We start from the raw sequence: 14,846 nt of genomic DNA, 5'->3' as shown, positions 1-14,846 counted from the left end.
CTCGCATACATACACACAGAGAGAGAGAGAGAGAGAGAGAGCTAATAACTAGCTGTAGCCTGCTATCATCACGATTCACGACCACCGTCCTGGGTCCGTCCACAGATTACTGCTCGAAGCTCAGTGCTTAACCGTAACAGTACGACAGCCAACTACACGCCATCGTGAGTATTGACTCTCAGCCACCAGCGTTTTTGGCCAGTGCTGCATGCTGCATCAAGTCACGGGAAGAGCTAGGAGTGCTCACTGCTCAGCACGAGGCGGAGCCGGAGGAGCAACTGCGTACAACGTTGAGCCTTGAGGGCAGCAGGCGGAGGCGGAGGACTCAGGAGGCAAGTCAGGACTCAGGCGAGCTGCTTCAGTGCTCCAGCTTTTGTAAAACGGGTTCGGCAGATTCCAGAAGGTGCAATTTTGCAAAGTTCAAACAATGAAATTTTATATTTTCTTGAATTTGTCGAGAGAAAATTTTAGAAAATTAAATTTATGTTTTGGATTTTTGCGCTATTCTACAAAATTTCTTTTCTTGAATTTGTAGAGAGGCATTTTGGGACGGCTTTTCTCTATTTTGGGACGGCATTTCTCTTTTTTCCCTTGCCTTCAATCGGCAAATTTTCAAAATTGAAAACCACACGTCGCATGATATTACATTTTTTCCGAACATTGTAGGTATCCTATGTGGCTACCCTCTTCTCCTTAGTGAACTTTAGCATTTTGTCAAGCTTGACAACACCACAATTTACAAAGGAAAAAATCTAAGTGTCTGTTCTTGTCAAGCTTGACAACACCTCAAAGAAAAAACATGCCCTCTTTTGCTAAAACTATCAAAATGCTAAATAATATTATAGATTTGCATACATATTACACAAATTTTGGTCTATATTAAGTATTCATTTTTAGATGGTTTATTAGTTTTGATTTTATTCAAATTTTAATCTCTTCAAATGTGAAATTTTAATTGTTTTACAAGTGGAGCAAGATGTTTATAAACTAAATGATTTGTTGTGGTGCTTTTGTATAGTGCCATGGATCGAAAGAGTAATCAACGTTCTTTGGTGCAATATGGAACCTTGACAAAGATAGCTTCAAAAAAGGCAAGAATTGATGAGAAAGCCGGTAAGAAATCTTCCACCATTGTTATTGATGTTGATAAGGAGTCGGATAAGAAAAAGGTTCGTAGAAAGCTATGGCAAGATGAATGGTTGGACCGATTTAAACCTTGGCTTGTGTATGATGATAAAAAGGTAAGGCTTTTTTGCACGTATTGCTCGGAGTATCCACATGCTCGATGTAGTTATTCTAAGAAAGGATCTAAAAATTTCAAAACAAGAAACCTTCTTAGCCATGCACGCACACAATGCCATAGGAATGCACGAAATGCATTAGTGTTTGGAAAATCGGCTATGCAAAAGGGTTTGAAGAAGATGCATGCAACTCAAGAAGACTCCTTGCTTAACTTGTTCAAAGCGGCTTACTTTATTGGGAGAAACAATTTGCCAATTTTATTATATCCTTCTTTGCTTGCTTTAATGAAGGATTTGGATGTGAAATCGATGACAAGCCTCTATAATGATGATAAAGCTTGCTCTGAAATGTTGCAATGTATTGCAAATTCCATAATGCATGAATCATTAGAAAAGGTACGGGAGAGTCCATGGTTTGGAGTGGTGGTGGATGAGTCCATGGATATTTCCATTCATCACCATTTGTTTATGTACCTTTCTTATTTAGAGAATGGATCTATGCCTTGCAATGCATTTTATGGCATTATTCACACCAATGATAGCACCGCAAAGGGGATTTTGATACCATCATGCTTGAATTAGAGAAGTCTAATTTGGACCTCTCAAAATTAATTGCATTTGGATCCGATGGTTGCAACACAATGGTGGGTAGAAAAAAAGGAGTGGCTACACTCCTTAAAAAGGTGAGTCCAATGTTAGCGTCTATACATTGCGTTGCGCACCGCACAAATCTAGCCACATCCGACACAAGTAAGAAAATTGCTTTTGCAAAAAGAATTGATGTTCTTGTGAATGGCATAGCTAACTATTTTATAAGTAGTTCTAATCGAATGGATGCCTTGAAATGTTTACAAGAGAAATTTGATTGTGAGGTAATTAAAATGCAACGTATCTTTGAGATACGTTGGCTTAGTCGTCATGCTTGCATTACAGAAATTTGTAAGTCAATGGATGCTTTGCTTGTCGCTTTGGAGAAGAAACGCAAAGATTTGTATGATTTTTTGAGCACTTTTGAATGCTTGTATGCTATGCATTTTCTTGCTGATATCTTGCAAAAGGTAACGGACTTGAGCTTGAGATTTCAAAAGGACTATGTAGATGTGACCACCATTCATGGAATAGTCACAAGCACAATCCTATGTATTAAGGATGAGTACTTGGATGAGCGTGTCATAGACTTGAATGCGGCTCAAAGAGGTATTGGTGGATACCCTATCATGCCTGATTATGGTGCAAGCAATGGTTATATGCATGCTTTGAGGACCTCCTTGAAGGGAGACATGTTCTTTGGTCAAAAAATCACAAGGGATGTTGAAGGTGTGGATTTGCATAAAGCTTTAGATTTTCAATTCAAGTATGCAAAAAACTTTGTGAATGCCTTGAAAAGCGCTTTGTTGATAATTCCATTTTGAATGCAATCAAAATATTGGTTCCATCTCAACATCCTATGCATGAGAGATTGCTCAAGGATTACGGGAATGATGAATGTGATAAGATTTCTTTATTCTATGGTTTTGCCAAAAGGGTTGGAAGTGTGTCATTTGCTCCTATTCTTGATGGGGAGGCTTTCAAGGTTGAGTTTAGGAAATTCAAACGCCAAGCCGGCATTCATTTTTCCAAAATGAGCCTTGTTGAAATGGCTTCTTTGCTTGCAAATAATGCCACTTGGAAAGATGTTTTCCCTAATATATTAAAGCTTTCTCATATTGCTCTTGTACAATGTTGTAGTAGTGCAATTTGTGAGAGGGGATTTAGTGCTCGCACTAAAATCAAAACAACATGGAGGAATCGACTAGAGATAGAGAGCTTGAATGCATTGATGACAATTGCCATTGAAGGTAGAGATGATTTGGACCTTTCAAATGCAATGGAGCTTTGGAAAAGTGATACAAATAGACATCTCTTCACTCAAGGAGGGATGTCAACCATTGATGTATGACTTGATGTGGATGCAAGACTCCTTTTTGTGCAAGCACATGTATGGGCATGGTTATGTCTTTTTGGCCAACGAACACCTTGAAATTTTGTGGATGGTAGTATTTTTGATGTGGATGCTTTGAGACTCCTTTTTGTGGAAGCACATGTATGAGCTTGGTTATGTCTTTTTGTCGACCAAATGATGTTCAAGCACCCTTTTGTGGAAGATAGTATTGTTTCGAAGAGAACCTTTTGGAGGTATTGGTATTTTGAGCCTCTTTCATGACTAGAAGGCTTGGAACATTTTGAACCTCTCTTGGAATACTCTCCATCTTTTCAAGAGGTTTTTCTACTTCTCAAGCCCACCCTTGATAATGTTATCTTTCTTTTATAAAGTTGATTTTGGTTGTGCTAACACTTTTTGTGATTGTCATGTTTCATCTTGATGAGTTTTTGTTGAAAGTCTTTTTGAAAGTCATTACAGGGATGAAAATAAGGTAGCTCTTTGCTACAAGGGAAAAAGCTTGGAAACAAGGTGTACTACTTATTTTATATCAAATGGATTTTCAAAGGACTTCAAAACTCAAGTAAGCTTTTGAAAATGTTATGTTACTAAAGTCAATTTTTAAACTTTCTTCAGAGAACTTTTTGATTAGTATCTTTGAGTACTATTGTCTTGTCTTGTCACTTACATTTTAGGTTACATTTTCCTTTCCTTCTTTAAGTATTTAACTCAAAATTTAGAGAATGAAACATATACTTTTTGTCACTTACTTTTTAGGTTACATTTTCCTTTCCTTGTTTAAGTATTTAACTCAAAATTAGAGAATGAAACATAAACTTTTTGTTGGTTTTCCTAGTCCAGAACCACTAGATCACTTATGATATCATGTTATACATATTTTTAGGTTTAATTTTGCTCTTGTAAAGCCCTAAACCTTGGGAAATTCTTAAAAGTAAGAAGAAAGGAAATATGCCCTTTCACTTTTGGTCCAAGAGGAAAAGGAACCCTCATTTTTTGAGCCAAAGGGAAGCTTCCCTTTCAAATTTACAAATGCCTCTTTGAAAAATTTGGGTAGGGAAATTTGTCATGTTGGGAATTTGGTTTTTCCCGAACACTGCTTGCTCATTACCTCTATTAGCCACTACAAGTAGGTACGAGCACTTCTTTCATGTGTGAATGGTACGACTAACGGCATATTGCTACTGCTGATTATATTGGGTTCCCACTACACCTCAATTCAATAACTCGTAGTTTGAACCTCTTTCTCTACCAAAAAAAAACCACTGCGCTATCCTTTGATCCAGAGTTGCATTTTTGAAAGAGATTTTTACTTCGCATACATCGTACAGCTGTGCTACCCTTTGACCCATGGTTGTACTTGGAAAGCAACCTTTCCTCCTTATATGTCGGCAATAGCCTAAAGCTCAAGACTTTGCTACGTATACGGTGAAAGCAACCCTGAGCTTTTTCGGTGTGGCCATGTTGGATATGTTGCAATCAATGTCCTCAAAGAGACAATATACACTCTCTTTGCTAAGCCAATGCTTTAACACTCCCTCTCTGAGACATTTTGGACAAAAAGCTAATTGGAAATTCAGCATATGCATTGGTCCCCCATGTAGAAAGCTCATGTACATATCAATCAAAGTACCATCCACACCAGGTGACTTTACATTGGTAGTACCACGTTTTCCCTCAACATTACTAAGATTCTTCGTTGCGCAACTCCTTAACTCATGATTGCGTTTGCAAAGAGACTTTCACTCCGCATATGTTGGCGCTAGCGAGAGGGAACCTCGTTAACCGGGCGATTGCTCAGATACTTTGTATATTTCGGGCTTTTGGAGTATTTGATCGTTCGGTTAGGGTAGGTGCCAATCCACAATTGGCGTGGGTGCCTTGGTTTGTTGAGATCTCTCATTAGAAACTTGATTGGTCTTCTACCGATTCCTCGGAAGGAACTCCCTGTTGGAATTTCTGTTGTTTTCCTTTGTTCTCTCGTTGGGACTAGAGCACTCTTCACCTTCTTGGAATTAGATCATTGGCGGAACACTAGTTCCCCTGTTGTATTTAGTACTAGTGACCATGTGGGATGCAAGAAAAGAACTAGGCTCTTCGTTGCAAGCTACAACATGCCTCGACTAACAACCCCATGGTGAATTTTTCACTCCCTTCTGTCAATGTCTTGCGCAAAGTCGAAGATCTCCAAAGAGCAGGAGAAGTGACTCTATTTGAAAACAACATTTCCTCCAAGCCATCTAACAATAGCATTTGCTTCGTGTCATCTGAAAGTAGCCTACAACTTTTTCGTCGTGGCCATATTAGGCATATCTTGTAGTCAAAGTGTTTCAAGAGATGGTACTTTGTACAAAAAGGGCATAAAGAATTGTGGACTTTTTTCATAGGGGCATTGCATTTGGTATATATACCAGCTAAGGTGCTTCGAAGGAAAGGCAACCTCTTGTAACAAGCTCTGGTTGGCAATCTCTGTAATATGCAGCAGAAGTGTTTGATGGTGAATGCTCAGGATGAGTGTTGAATGCGTTATCAAGGTCCCTTTTATTTCATGAGAGACGTGCAAAGACTACAGCGAGACGAGAGAATGATACTGTGAGTGATAGAGAGAAGACTTAACACCAGATGGGGTCCCAAATCCCCGTTCCAAGGGGGGCCCCTCTCTATCACTAGAGAGGTATTTTCTTTAGATTGCACAAATGCTGATACAATGGTCCTAGATGCTAAGATTCTGATGGGATCTTGCGGTAGAAGCTTGGTTTTGGAAGGCTAAGGGCTGAAATACAAAAAAAATGCTAGGATAACTGATGGGATCTGCAATCGACAACGAGGCTATGGGCCAATTTGCTAATGCTAATGTTGACGAAAGCTAAAAACTGAAACACGCTAGCTGATCTGAGCGTTGGATCTCAAAAGGCCGGTTGATCTGACGCTAAATCTGAAAATGCTAGCTGATCTGACGTTGAATTTGAAAACGCTTGTTGATATGATGTCTTGGTGAAAAACTGAAAAATGCTAGCTGGTATGAGACTGAAATCTGAAAACGCTGGGTTGAATTTAAAACGCTAGCTGGTTTGAGATTAAAATCTAAAAATGCTGGGCTAACTGATACCTGGGTTGAATTTTGAAAACGTTGGTTGAACTAGTGTAAAAACGCTAGATGGTGCTGAGGTGCTGCAGGTACTTGGTATTGGTATTGCGGATACTAGCTTATGTTCGAGAAGTGACCCCTAGGGTTGCTTATATGGGGAATTAAAGTTGGACCGGGCAATCTCATAGCAAATCCCACAATTTCTAAAAATGTTACTAATGAGTTAATAAACTCACTTATAAGAGGTTCTTCACATGGAGATAAATCCCTAGGCTAGGTGCTAGTGCAACTATATGGGAATACTCCCCAATGCCTATTCCTAGTAGACACTGGCTGTGATCATTTTGTTGTGCTACTAATTGCTCTTTGCTTGTTTTGGTGTCCTTGACCGCTTTGAGTGATCCCTCCCCGAGCTAGTAGGGTGGTAACTCGGCTAGTTTTCTTCTGATAGACTGTTTCTTTGGATCTGCCAACTATATGGGAATACTCCCCAATGCCTATTCCTAGTAGACACTGGCTGTGATCATTTTGTTGTGCTACTAATTGCTCTTTGCTTGTTTTGGTGTCCTTGACCGCTTTGAGTGATCCCTCCCCGAGCTAGTAGGGTGGTAACTCGGCTAGTTTTCTTCTGATAGACTGTTTCTTTGGATCTGCCAACAAAGATGACATAGCTTCTGCATGAAGTGTAAGTTGGAGAATGATTAGTCGAAAAGTATTATTTTGCAAGAAAGGTTTACAAAATACTTGAGCCGGTTCGTGGTGCTTCTTCTCCTTTTTTGCAACAGGGAACGTAGATGCAACTCACTAGAGAAAGTAGCTACAACTATTTTCTGTTTGTGCTTCAGTCTAGTAAACGCTAGAGTGTCTAGGCTCTGCCACTATGTCAAAGTGCACCGACTTGTGTGGCGACAAAAGAATAAGGATTACTTGGGAAGCTCGGTTTCCTTCAAACTGCTACGAGAAATTGGAAAAAAAGCATATATTATAGTATAACAAAATGACATATTAAACTGCACGGTGAATTGCAAGCGTGTCTTTTAAGCTGATTAATGTAATTTTCTTTCTCTATTGATTTCATTGGACAATGTTATTTTTTGTTGTTGCGAAGGTAATATAATAGGTTATTGCCCTTTGTGTCTTGTTTGTGAGAAGGGGAAGGAGAAAAAGGAGATTTACGCATTGGTAGAGCTATTTCACTTGCGATGGCTACATCGAGCTCCACAAAAGTAAGAGAAGAAAAAGAAAAGGCCATTGACTTTAGCATATTAAGTTTTGTTACACATCTAAAATTTGGGAACTGAGGAATTTACTCTTTGCCAATAAATACAAAATCTCTCTTTCACTATGAGCATATTAGTTAGTTAGTTGAATGCTTTTTGGCTCAAGATGTATGTTCATGATTTCCTTTGGAGTATTGATAGCTTGATCGATGAAATAACTTATTTGATCATGACTTTCTCTAGAAGCATCGATAGATTGATTGATCATGATTTTTTCTGGAAGTATCAATATATTGATTGATCAAATGATTTGTTGGACAATTGAATAGATTATGCTCCAATCTTTCTTCCTTTCTTCTTCTTGTTAATATTTGATGGAGTACCTGTTAATATTTGATGGAGGTACTCGCAAGGTTGAGTACGTCATCACATTATTTCAATGCAAGAACTCAAAGTGTGAGTCTGACGCTAGAAGTGTGAGAGGTACAATACGTTGATTTCTTTTAAAGTTGTGAAAATGTAAGCTACATGGATGTAATTAGCTTATGGTTTTCCCATTTTCTCTGGGGTAGTAGGAGCAAGAATTGTGATGGAAGATCTTGTAGTTGGTCAGTAGTGTCGCGATCAACTCGTTGACAAAGTGACTGCCTCGATCACTAGTGATCTCAAGGGGGCACCCAAACCTGTAAAATATTGGTATCCTGAACGAAGATCTATCTTTGTGTAATATCGTGCCCCGTGGAGTTGATCAAACAACTCATCCACTCAAGGTAGAGGATACTTGTTCTTGATGGTTATCGCGTTTAATCCCCGATAATCTACGCACATGCGCATTGAACCTTCCTTTTATCGTAGCTTAACTAAAAAGTCTTCTACGTATATCCTTTAGTCAGCCCTCAAACATGAAATACTTTGCTCTCGCGATTAAACATCTTAATTGACTGGAGAGAATTGAGAAGCTTGCCCATGGTATTAATAGTTGACCTCTAGTGCCTCTTCACCATTAAACTAGCTACCCCATATGTGTTTATTTTTTTACCTTCACAATTGCTTATGCGTTTGACTATATTCCAGTTTAATGTTTTGCTGCTAACAAATTGTTTAATATTCTGTTACCAATCAATTTGTGGGCCTACAACTGTCGATGCTTTTTAATTGTATATGAGAATGCAATTACTGTGCCAATTTTGGTTGATCTTGCAGTGATTGAAGAAGGCAAGGGACATTCAATTTCAAATGCGCTTCCACCTCGACGAACGGGCTTCATCTCGATAGCTTCCGAGGACGGAATCTACATCAACAAGGGGGACACGTTAACCCTCACGGGCACCCTATCACCATCGATGGACGTCTTTTATTTAATTGGTTGAGTCATGGACCGAGCTTGTCGGTCCAATAGGTGTATAGGTGATCGCTGATGAGAGGTGCACCACGTATCTTGTTTTTACATTAGTTTTACAATGACCGACCACGGTGGACGCCCATGTGTGAATGGGTCAGACTTGTATAAAAGGTCCATTTTGACCTAAAAACCTCATTCTTTGAGGTGCATGCTAAGAAGTGCTCTTGCTCCATCTTTTGTTTTCTTCTCTTTCGTGTGCTCATGTGTGTTTGTGTATGTGTGTATGCTTGAGAGAGAGAGAGAGAGAGAGAGAGAGAGAGAGGGAGAGGGAGAGAGTGTGTGCCATTGAGCATTGCGGCGGCATCGACGACGGTGAGACGGTTGAGTACGGCGAGGTGGCGGCTCCTTCTTCTTCACGACGAGGAATCCATCACGAAGGCGAGAGTAGAGCGGTGAGTGACACACCCTTGCTTTCTTGAGCTTGTTAGATTAATTTAGTTGTGTGTTTGTAGCCATTTGTTGTTCGCACACAGTGTACGGCAAGTCCCTTGCTTTGACAGTGCGACAGATATGCACATTTTTCATGTTAACCCTCACGGACACCCTATCACCATCGGCGGATGTCTTTTATTTAATATGTTGAGTCATGGACCGGGCTTGTTGGTCCAATAGGTGTGTAGGTGATCGCCGATGAGAGGCGCACCATGTATCTTGTTTTTACATTAGTTTTACGATGACCTGCCACGGTGGGCGTCCATGTGTGAATGGGTCAGACTTGTATAAAAGGTCCATTTTGACTTAAAAACCTCATTCTTTGAGGTGCATGCTAAGAAGTGCTCTTGCTCCATCTCTTGTCTTCTTCTCTTTCGTGTGCTCATGTGTGTTTGTGTGTGTGTGTGTATGCTTGAGAGAGAGAGAGAGAGAGAGAGAGAGAGAGAGAGAGAGAGAGAGAGAGTGTGCGTGCGATTGAACATTGCGGCGGCATCGACGGCGGTGAAGTGGTTGGGCGCGGCTAGGAGGCGGCTCCTTCTTCTTCATGGCGAGGAATCCATCACAAAGGCAAGCGTAGAGCGGTGAGTGACACACCCTTGCTTTCTTGAGCTTGCTAGATTAGTTTAGTTGTGTGCTTCTAGCCATTTGTGGCTCACACACAGTGTACGGCAAGTCCCTTTACAACTAATTATGCGTTTGATTATATTGCAATTTAATGTTTTGCTGCTAACAAATTGTTTAATATTCTGTTACCAATCAATTTGTGGGCCTACAACTGCCTATGCTTTTTAATTTTATATGAGAATGCAATTACTATGCCAATTTTGGTTGATCTTGCAGTGATTGAAGAAAGCAAAGGACATTCAATCTCAAATGTGCTTCCACCTCGACGAACGGGCTTCATCTCGATACTTCCGAGGACGGAATCTACATCAGGAAGGGGGGCATGTTAACCCTCACGGACACCCTATCACCTTCCACGGACGTCTTTTAATTAATTGGTTGAGTCATGGACCGGGCTTGTCGGTCCAATAGGTGTGTAGGTGATCGCCAATGAGAGGCGCACCACGTATCTTGTTTTTACATTAGTTTTACAATGATCGGCCACGGTGGGCGCCCATGTGTGAATGGGTCAGACTTGTATAAAAGGTCCATTTTGACCTAAAAACCTCATTCTTTGAGGTGCATGCTAAGAAGTGCTCTTGCTCCATCTCTTGTCTTCTTCTCTTTCGTGTACTCATGTGTGTTTGTGTATGTGTGTATGCTTGAGAGAGAGAGTGTGTGTGTGCGCGTGTGCGCGATTGAGCATTGCGACGACATCGACGGTGGTGAGGCGGTTGAGCGTGGCGAGGCGGTGTCTCCTTTTTCTTCACGACAAGGAATCCATCACGAAGGCGAGCATAGAGCGGTGAGTGACACACCCTTGCTCTCTTGAGCTTGCTAGATTAGTTTAGTTGTGTGCTTGCAGCCATTTGTGGCTCGCACACAGTGTATGGAAAGTCCCTTGATTTGACAGTGCGACAGATGTGCACAGCTAGGATGAAAATGGAAACAAAAGGAAAATGAATGTCACGCTTCCTCGAGTATCAGGTTTTTTCCATTATATATCCCAACTAGGGCAAAAATAAATTTGATCCGAATATATTTTGTCTCAATTTTGGACCCCATCATGCTAATGGCTCTTATACGGTAAACAAAAAATATAATCTTTGCTTCCCCTTCCACCCTAAACACACACAAATCTTCAATTCTTGAAATAGTATACTCCAGCTAAAACTTTAAATAGTCATGCATAGAGTCGTCCTAATAACATTATCTATGAAGAGAAGAGGAATATGAAAGTCTTTACTGCTCTTCAAAAATATGCTCAAACTCTCATTAGGATCTTGCATGATCGGCATTTACCATCTGGTATATTTTGTTGCTTTTGGTCTTTTACTATCTCTAGTTTGACTCTTCCCTTGGTATACTTTGCTGAAATGAAAGGTTTTAACTGCTATGACCTACGTTCGATAAGAAGGAGTGGCTTAGGTTCTTTTTGCTTAGTGATACATTGCTTGGGTAACTACGATAGTTTAAATTATCTTCCCATTCATAACATGCGAGCTTAATGCATGAATAGAGTTTTTCATGGATTTCCCTATAGATATATTTTACCAATATTATTCACATGGCCACTTTTTCTAGTTGAACATATTGAGCTAAGGGATGGGATGTTTATTTGTGTATTGGTTTTTTATTATTCCTTTCAGCTCTAAATTCTAAATAACGTTCAAAATTGACCTTAACATTGGCTTTTATACAACTAACTTGGTCATGCATTTCTGGGTTCTTTGATGACATTCGAATTTTAGGCTTTGAAATTGAGGTAGATAAAATTGAATTCACTATTTTCAATTTTCTTTTTGCGAAACCAGATGCTTACCAACCTTGGTTGATGGATTGTATAGGTATTTTCCGCCTTAAAACAAAGGTATAGCTTGATGAAAACCGTGATTTACTCACAGAAAGGATAAAAGAAGAGAGATGCTTCATTAAAAAATCCTAATTTTGTTTTAAGAAAACTATGATATAAATTTCTAGAAAATTGAATCATTCTTGACCTTGGTTAAATAATTTGGTTTTTCATTGTCTTCCTAGAGATGGAGTCACATGATAGCAATATATTTCTAATGAATACATATGTCGACATTAATTTGGAAATGAGCATACATGTTGTCATTTTCTTACATAAGTGACTGAGAGGAATTTGAACATCTGATTTTCTCTAAGCTCCATGAGGATCAAAAAAAATTTAGGGGATTCCTATTATGATAGATCTTGTTACTACTCTGAGAGCAATGGAACCTCGTTGATGATCAATTTCACTATCTTCTAGAAAAATAAAATTAGTTCCAAGAATATTCTTTTAAAAAATATATACAAAAAAGAGAGGGAAGGATGTAGAGGCCCTCTAAAGAGATTTCAAAGACTCATGAATTCACTTCATACATTGTTTTAAACTTTTAAGATAGCATCTAGTTTAATTATTATTAAGTAGAACAAAGATAACAAATGATAAGTTCTTTGACACTTGTAATATATATATATAATTGTAGATGAGGATCTATCTTTGCTTTAAAAAGTTGCAGATAGTTACAGTCCGTCTTTGAAGATGAAGACCTATTTCATTCTTAGTCTATTTTGAATATCCTAATGTATATGATGATTGAAATGAGTTCTCATTCTAACTATTTTGTACAAGAATGATTCATATACTGAAGATTTTTTTGTGCAAACTCTTTCCAGATATCTAGAGCTTGTTATCTTTTGAACATAGTGTTCTTTTTTGTACATGTATTATCTTAAACGGCAAAACACTCTCTCTCTCTCTCTCTCTCTCTCTCTCTCTCTCTCTCTCTGTGCAACAACTAAACACTTCACTCAGTGCTCTATGAGAATCCCTTATGTTTTTTAGAAAGAAAAAGAGACTACACACAACAACTATGCACTATAACTATATTTACTCAAACAAGCGTAATTACAAAAACTGTGGTTAGGGTACACTTAATCATATTGTACGTGTCAAAACTGTTAACAAAAAAAAGTGGAGCATGTGCCCAATGGCATTCCCCTTTTGAAATAAAAAAGGCAAAAGTATATGCAATTAGAGTGACTAGTCTATTCTAGCTACGCATGTGTTTGTTGTGTGCCATGTAGAATGAAAAAGGTAGGAGCTTCGTCTTACGTCTTGTTGTGTGCCATGTCTTGCTTCATCCTATGCTTGTAGCATCTATCTTCTTACTACCCTGGTAGTTGCTTGTGACAACTTTCTTACCTATTATTGTCTGATGGACGACTCACTCTAGCACCATTGCTATGACATTGGCACAACAATATTCACCAAGCTACTAATTAAATGCCTTCTTAGTTCATCATATTTGACATGAAAGAGAAGAGATTTTCTAAAATCAAGAACAATCCCAAGCAACCTCAAAAGATCTTTACTACAAAGCTTGAGCTCAAGGACCTATTGCTAAAGAGGAAGAGATAGAGTTGACATTGAAAAAGATGCGTAACAGCGAGGTTTGTTACAAACTCATGCCAGAAATGATCCAACGATCCAAATGCTATTCACAAGATCTCAAGGTGATTCGGACTACACCGCAAGTAACTTGTAACAAAACAATATTCAACAAGTCATGCAATATTTGATAGGTCTCAGGCTGCAAGATGACCCCATCTACACTGAAAGTTCCTTGCAACAACACTATATTTGGCACATCATTTATCCTATGGTGAAACACACAAATGACCGAGAGGATGTTCTGAACACGGTTCAGACTGCCCATAAAGAAAAAGTGGTAGGGGTGTTCATCCCCCTTGGCAAGCAAAGATTGGTGGAAAGCAAAGTTGCTCATATCCGGACCCACCAAAAGATCAATGGGCGACATCTCCCCCCCGGAAACATCGTGTGTCCGCCTACTTTTGTAGGAACAAATGAGGGCTACACTTGGATCGCTGACACGCTTGAGGAAAGCGAGGCTGTAGCCGGAGAATCCTACGAAGTCCAGACTATTCAGGGTTGGGAGTACCTTCCACCTTTACTATGCACTTGCGCAGTCTGCTGAATGCAGCCTTATATACATCTCCAGGAGCAATCCAGATTTGATGCTATCCTTTCTTCAATGTGGGTCTACCATCGCACTGGAATGCTCAAAGCTTGTTTTTTGTAAGCAGCAGAAAGCATCGACTTCGGGACTATTTTTAAGGGCTCAATGATTCTATTCAAGACCTGTGAGGGTATCTTAGAAAGGTCAAGACAGACCTCAGCCAAGCAGCTTGAGACTGGGTATTTTAAGAGGCTCATTCCTTTGCACGTACTTGAAGTTGAAACACGCCTGATTTCATCTGTTGTCATTGCCACACGCTTGCGGACATCAGCTAAAGTCCATGGCAAGGCTATATCGATGTCATTCATGAGTGTTTGGTTAGTTATGGATGGTTCGCCTGGCAGAAGCAATACCTGGGACAAGCACCACTGAACAACAAGATGAAAGACACAATACTCTTGAAGGGTAAATCGAGATCTGTCTAAATTTTGCACAAGATGAATGAAGGCCAGCTCTGAAAGATGCATGTAACATTCCAAAGACAAGTGTGAATCATGGACAATCCAATTGCTAAGTCGCTGCATCAAGCATCTCATGCTAGGATGGCAAAGCTGTTGATCCACAGCACAAGTGTAGGCCCTGGCTATGTCGCCCCCGTCATCCAGATCTTTGTACACAAACGAGAAATGGCAAGCTCCTCTAATTTAGGGTTAAGGAAAAACCTTCCTGCAGAGACGACCTTCATGATGGAGAAGAGCCCAGTGAAGCTGCTATCTTGGAAAGTCCCCGTGTAGAAGAACTCCATACAGATGCGCATGGTTGAAGAATCAATCGCAGGAAGGGAGACGCGCGACAGCTTGGTTTCGGCCATGCCGGATGTAAGGAGCATGCTCTGCAGCGTCGTCGGGGAGCGGGCGGCAACCAGCATGCGC

The 14,846-nt window shown here is 39.8% G+C and overlaps 1 protein-coding gene and 1 pseudogene across 1 annotated transcript; one reads left to right on the top strand and one right to left on the bottom strand.

Annotated features, from left to right (window-relative positions):
- The first annotated feature begins 1,400 nt into the window (after positions 1–1,400).
- Positions 1,401–3,308, top strand: LOC147444788 (uncharacterized; annotated as a pseudogene).
- A 10,025-nt stretch (positions 3,309–13,333) lies between these two features.
- Positions 13,334–14,510, bottom strand: LOC147444787 (uncharacterized). Its single transcript, XM_086527942.1, has one exon. It carries the CDS (start codon positions 14,508–14,510, stop codon positions 13,998–14,000), a length of 513 nt encoding a protein of 170 aa, XP_086384068.1. The 3' UTR covers positions 13,334–13,997.
- Between the last annotated feature and the right edge of the window lie 336 nt (positions 14,511–14,846).

This window comes from Adiantum capillus-veneris, chromosome 13 (assembly GCF_014529385.1).
Source record: "Adiantum capillus-veneris isolate H3 chromosome 13, ASM1452938v2, whole genome shotgun sequence".
NCBI lineage: Eukaryota > Viridiplantae > Streptophyta > Polypodiopsida > Polypodiales > Pteridaceae > Adiantum > Adiantum capillus-veneris.
This window is presented reverse-complemented; position numbering and strand designations above follow the sequence as displayed.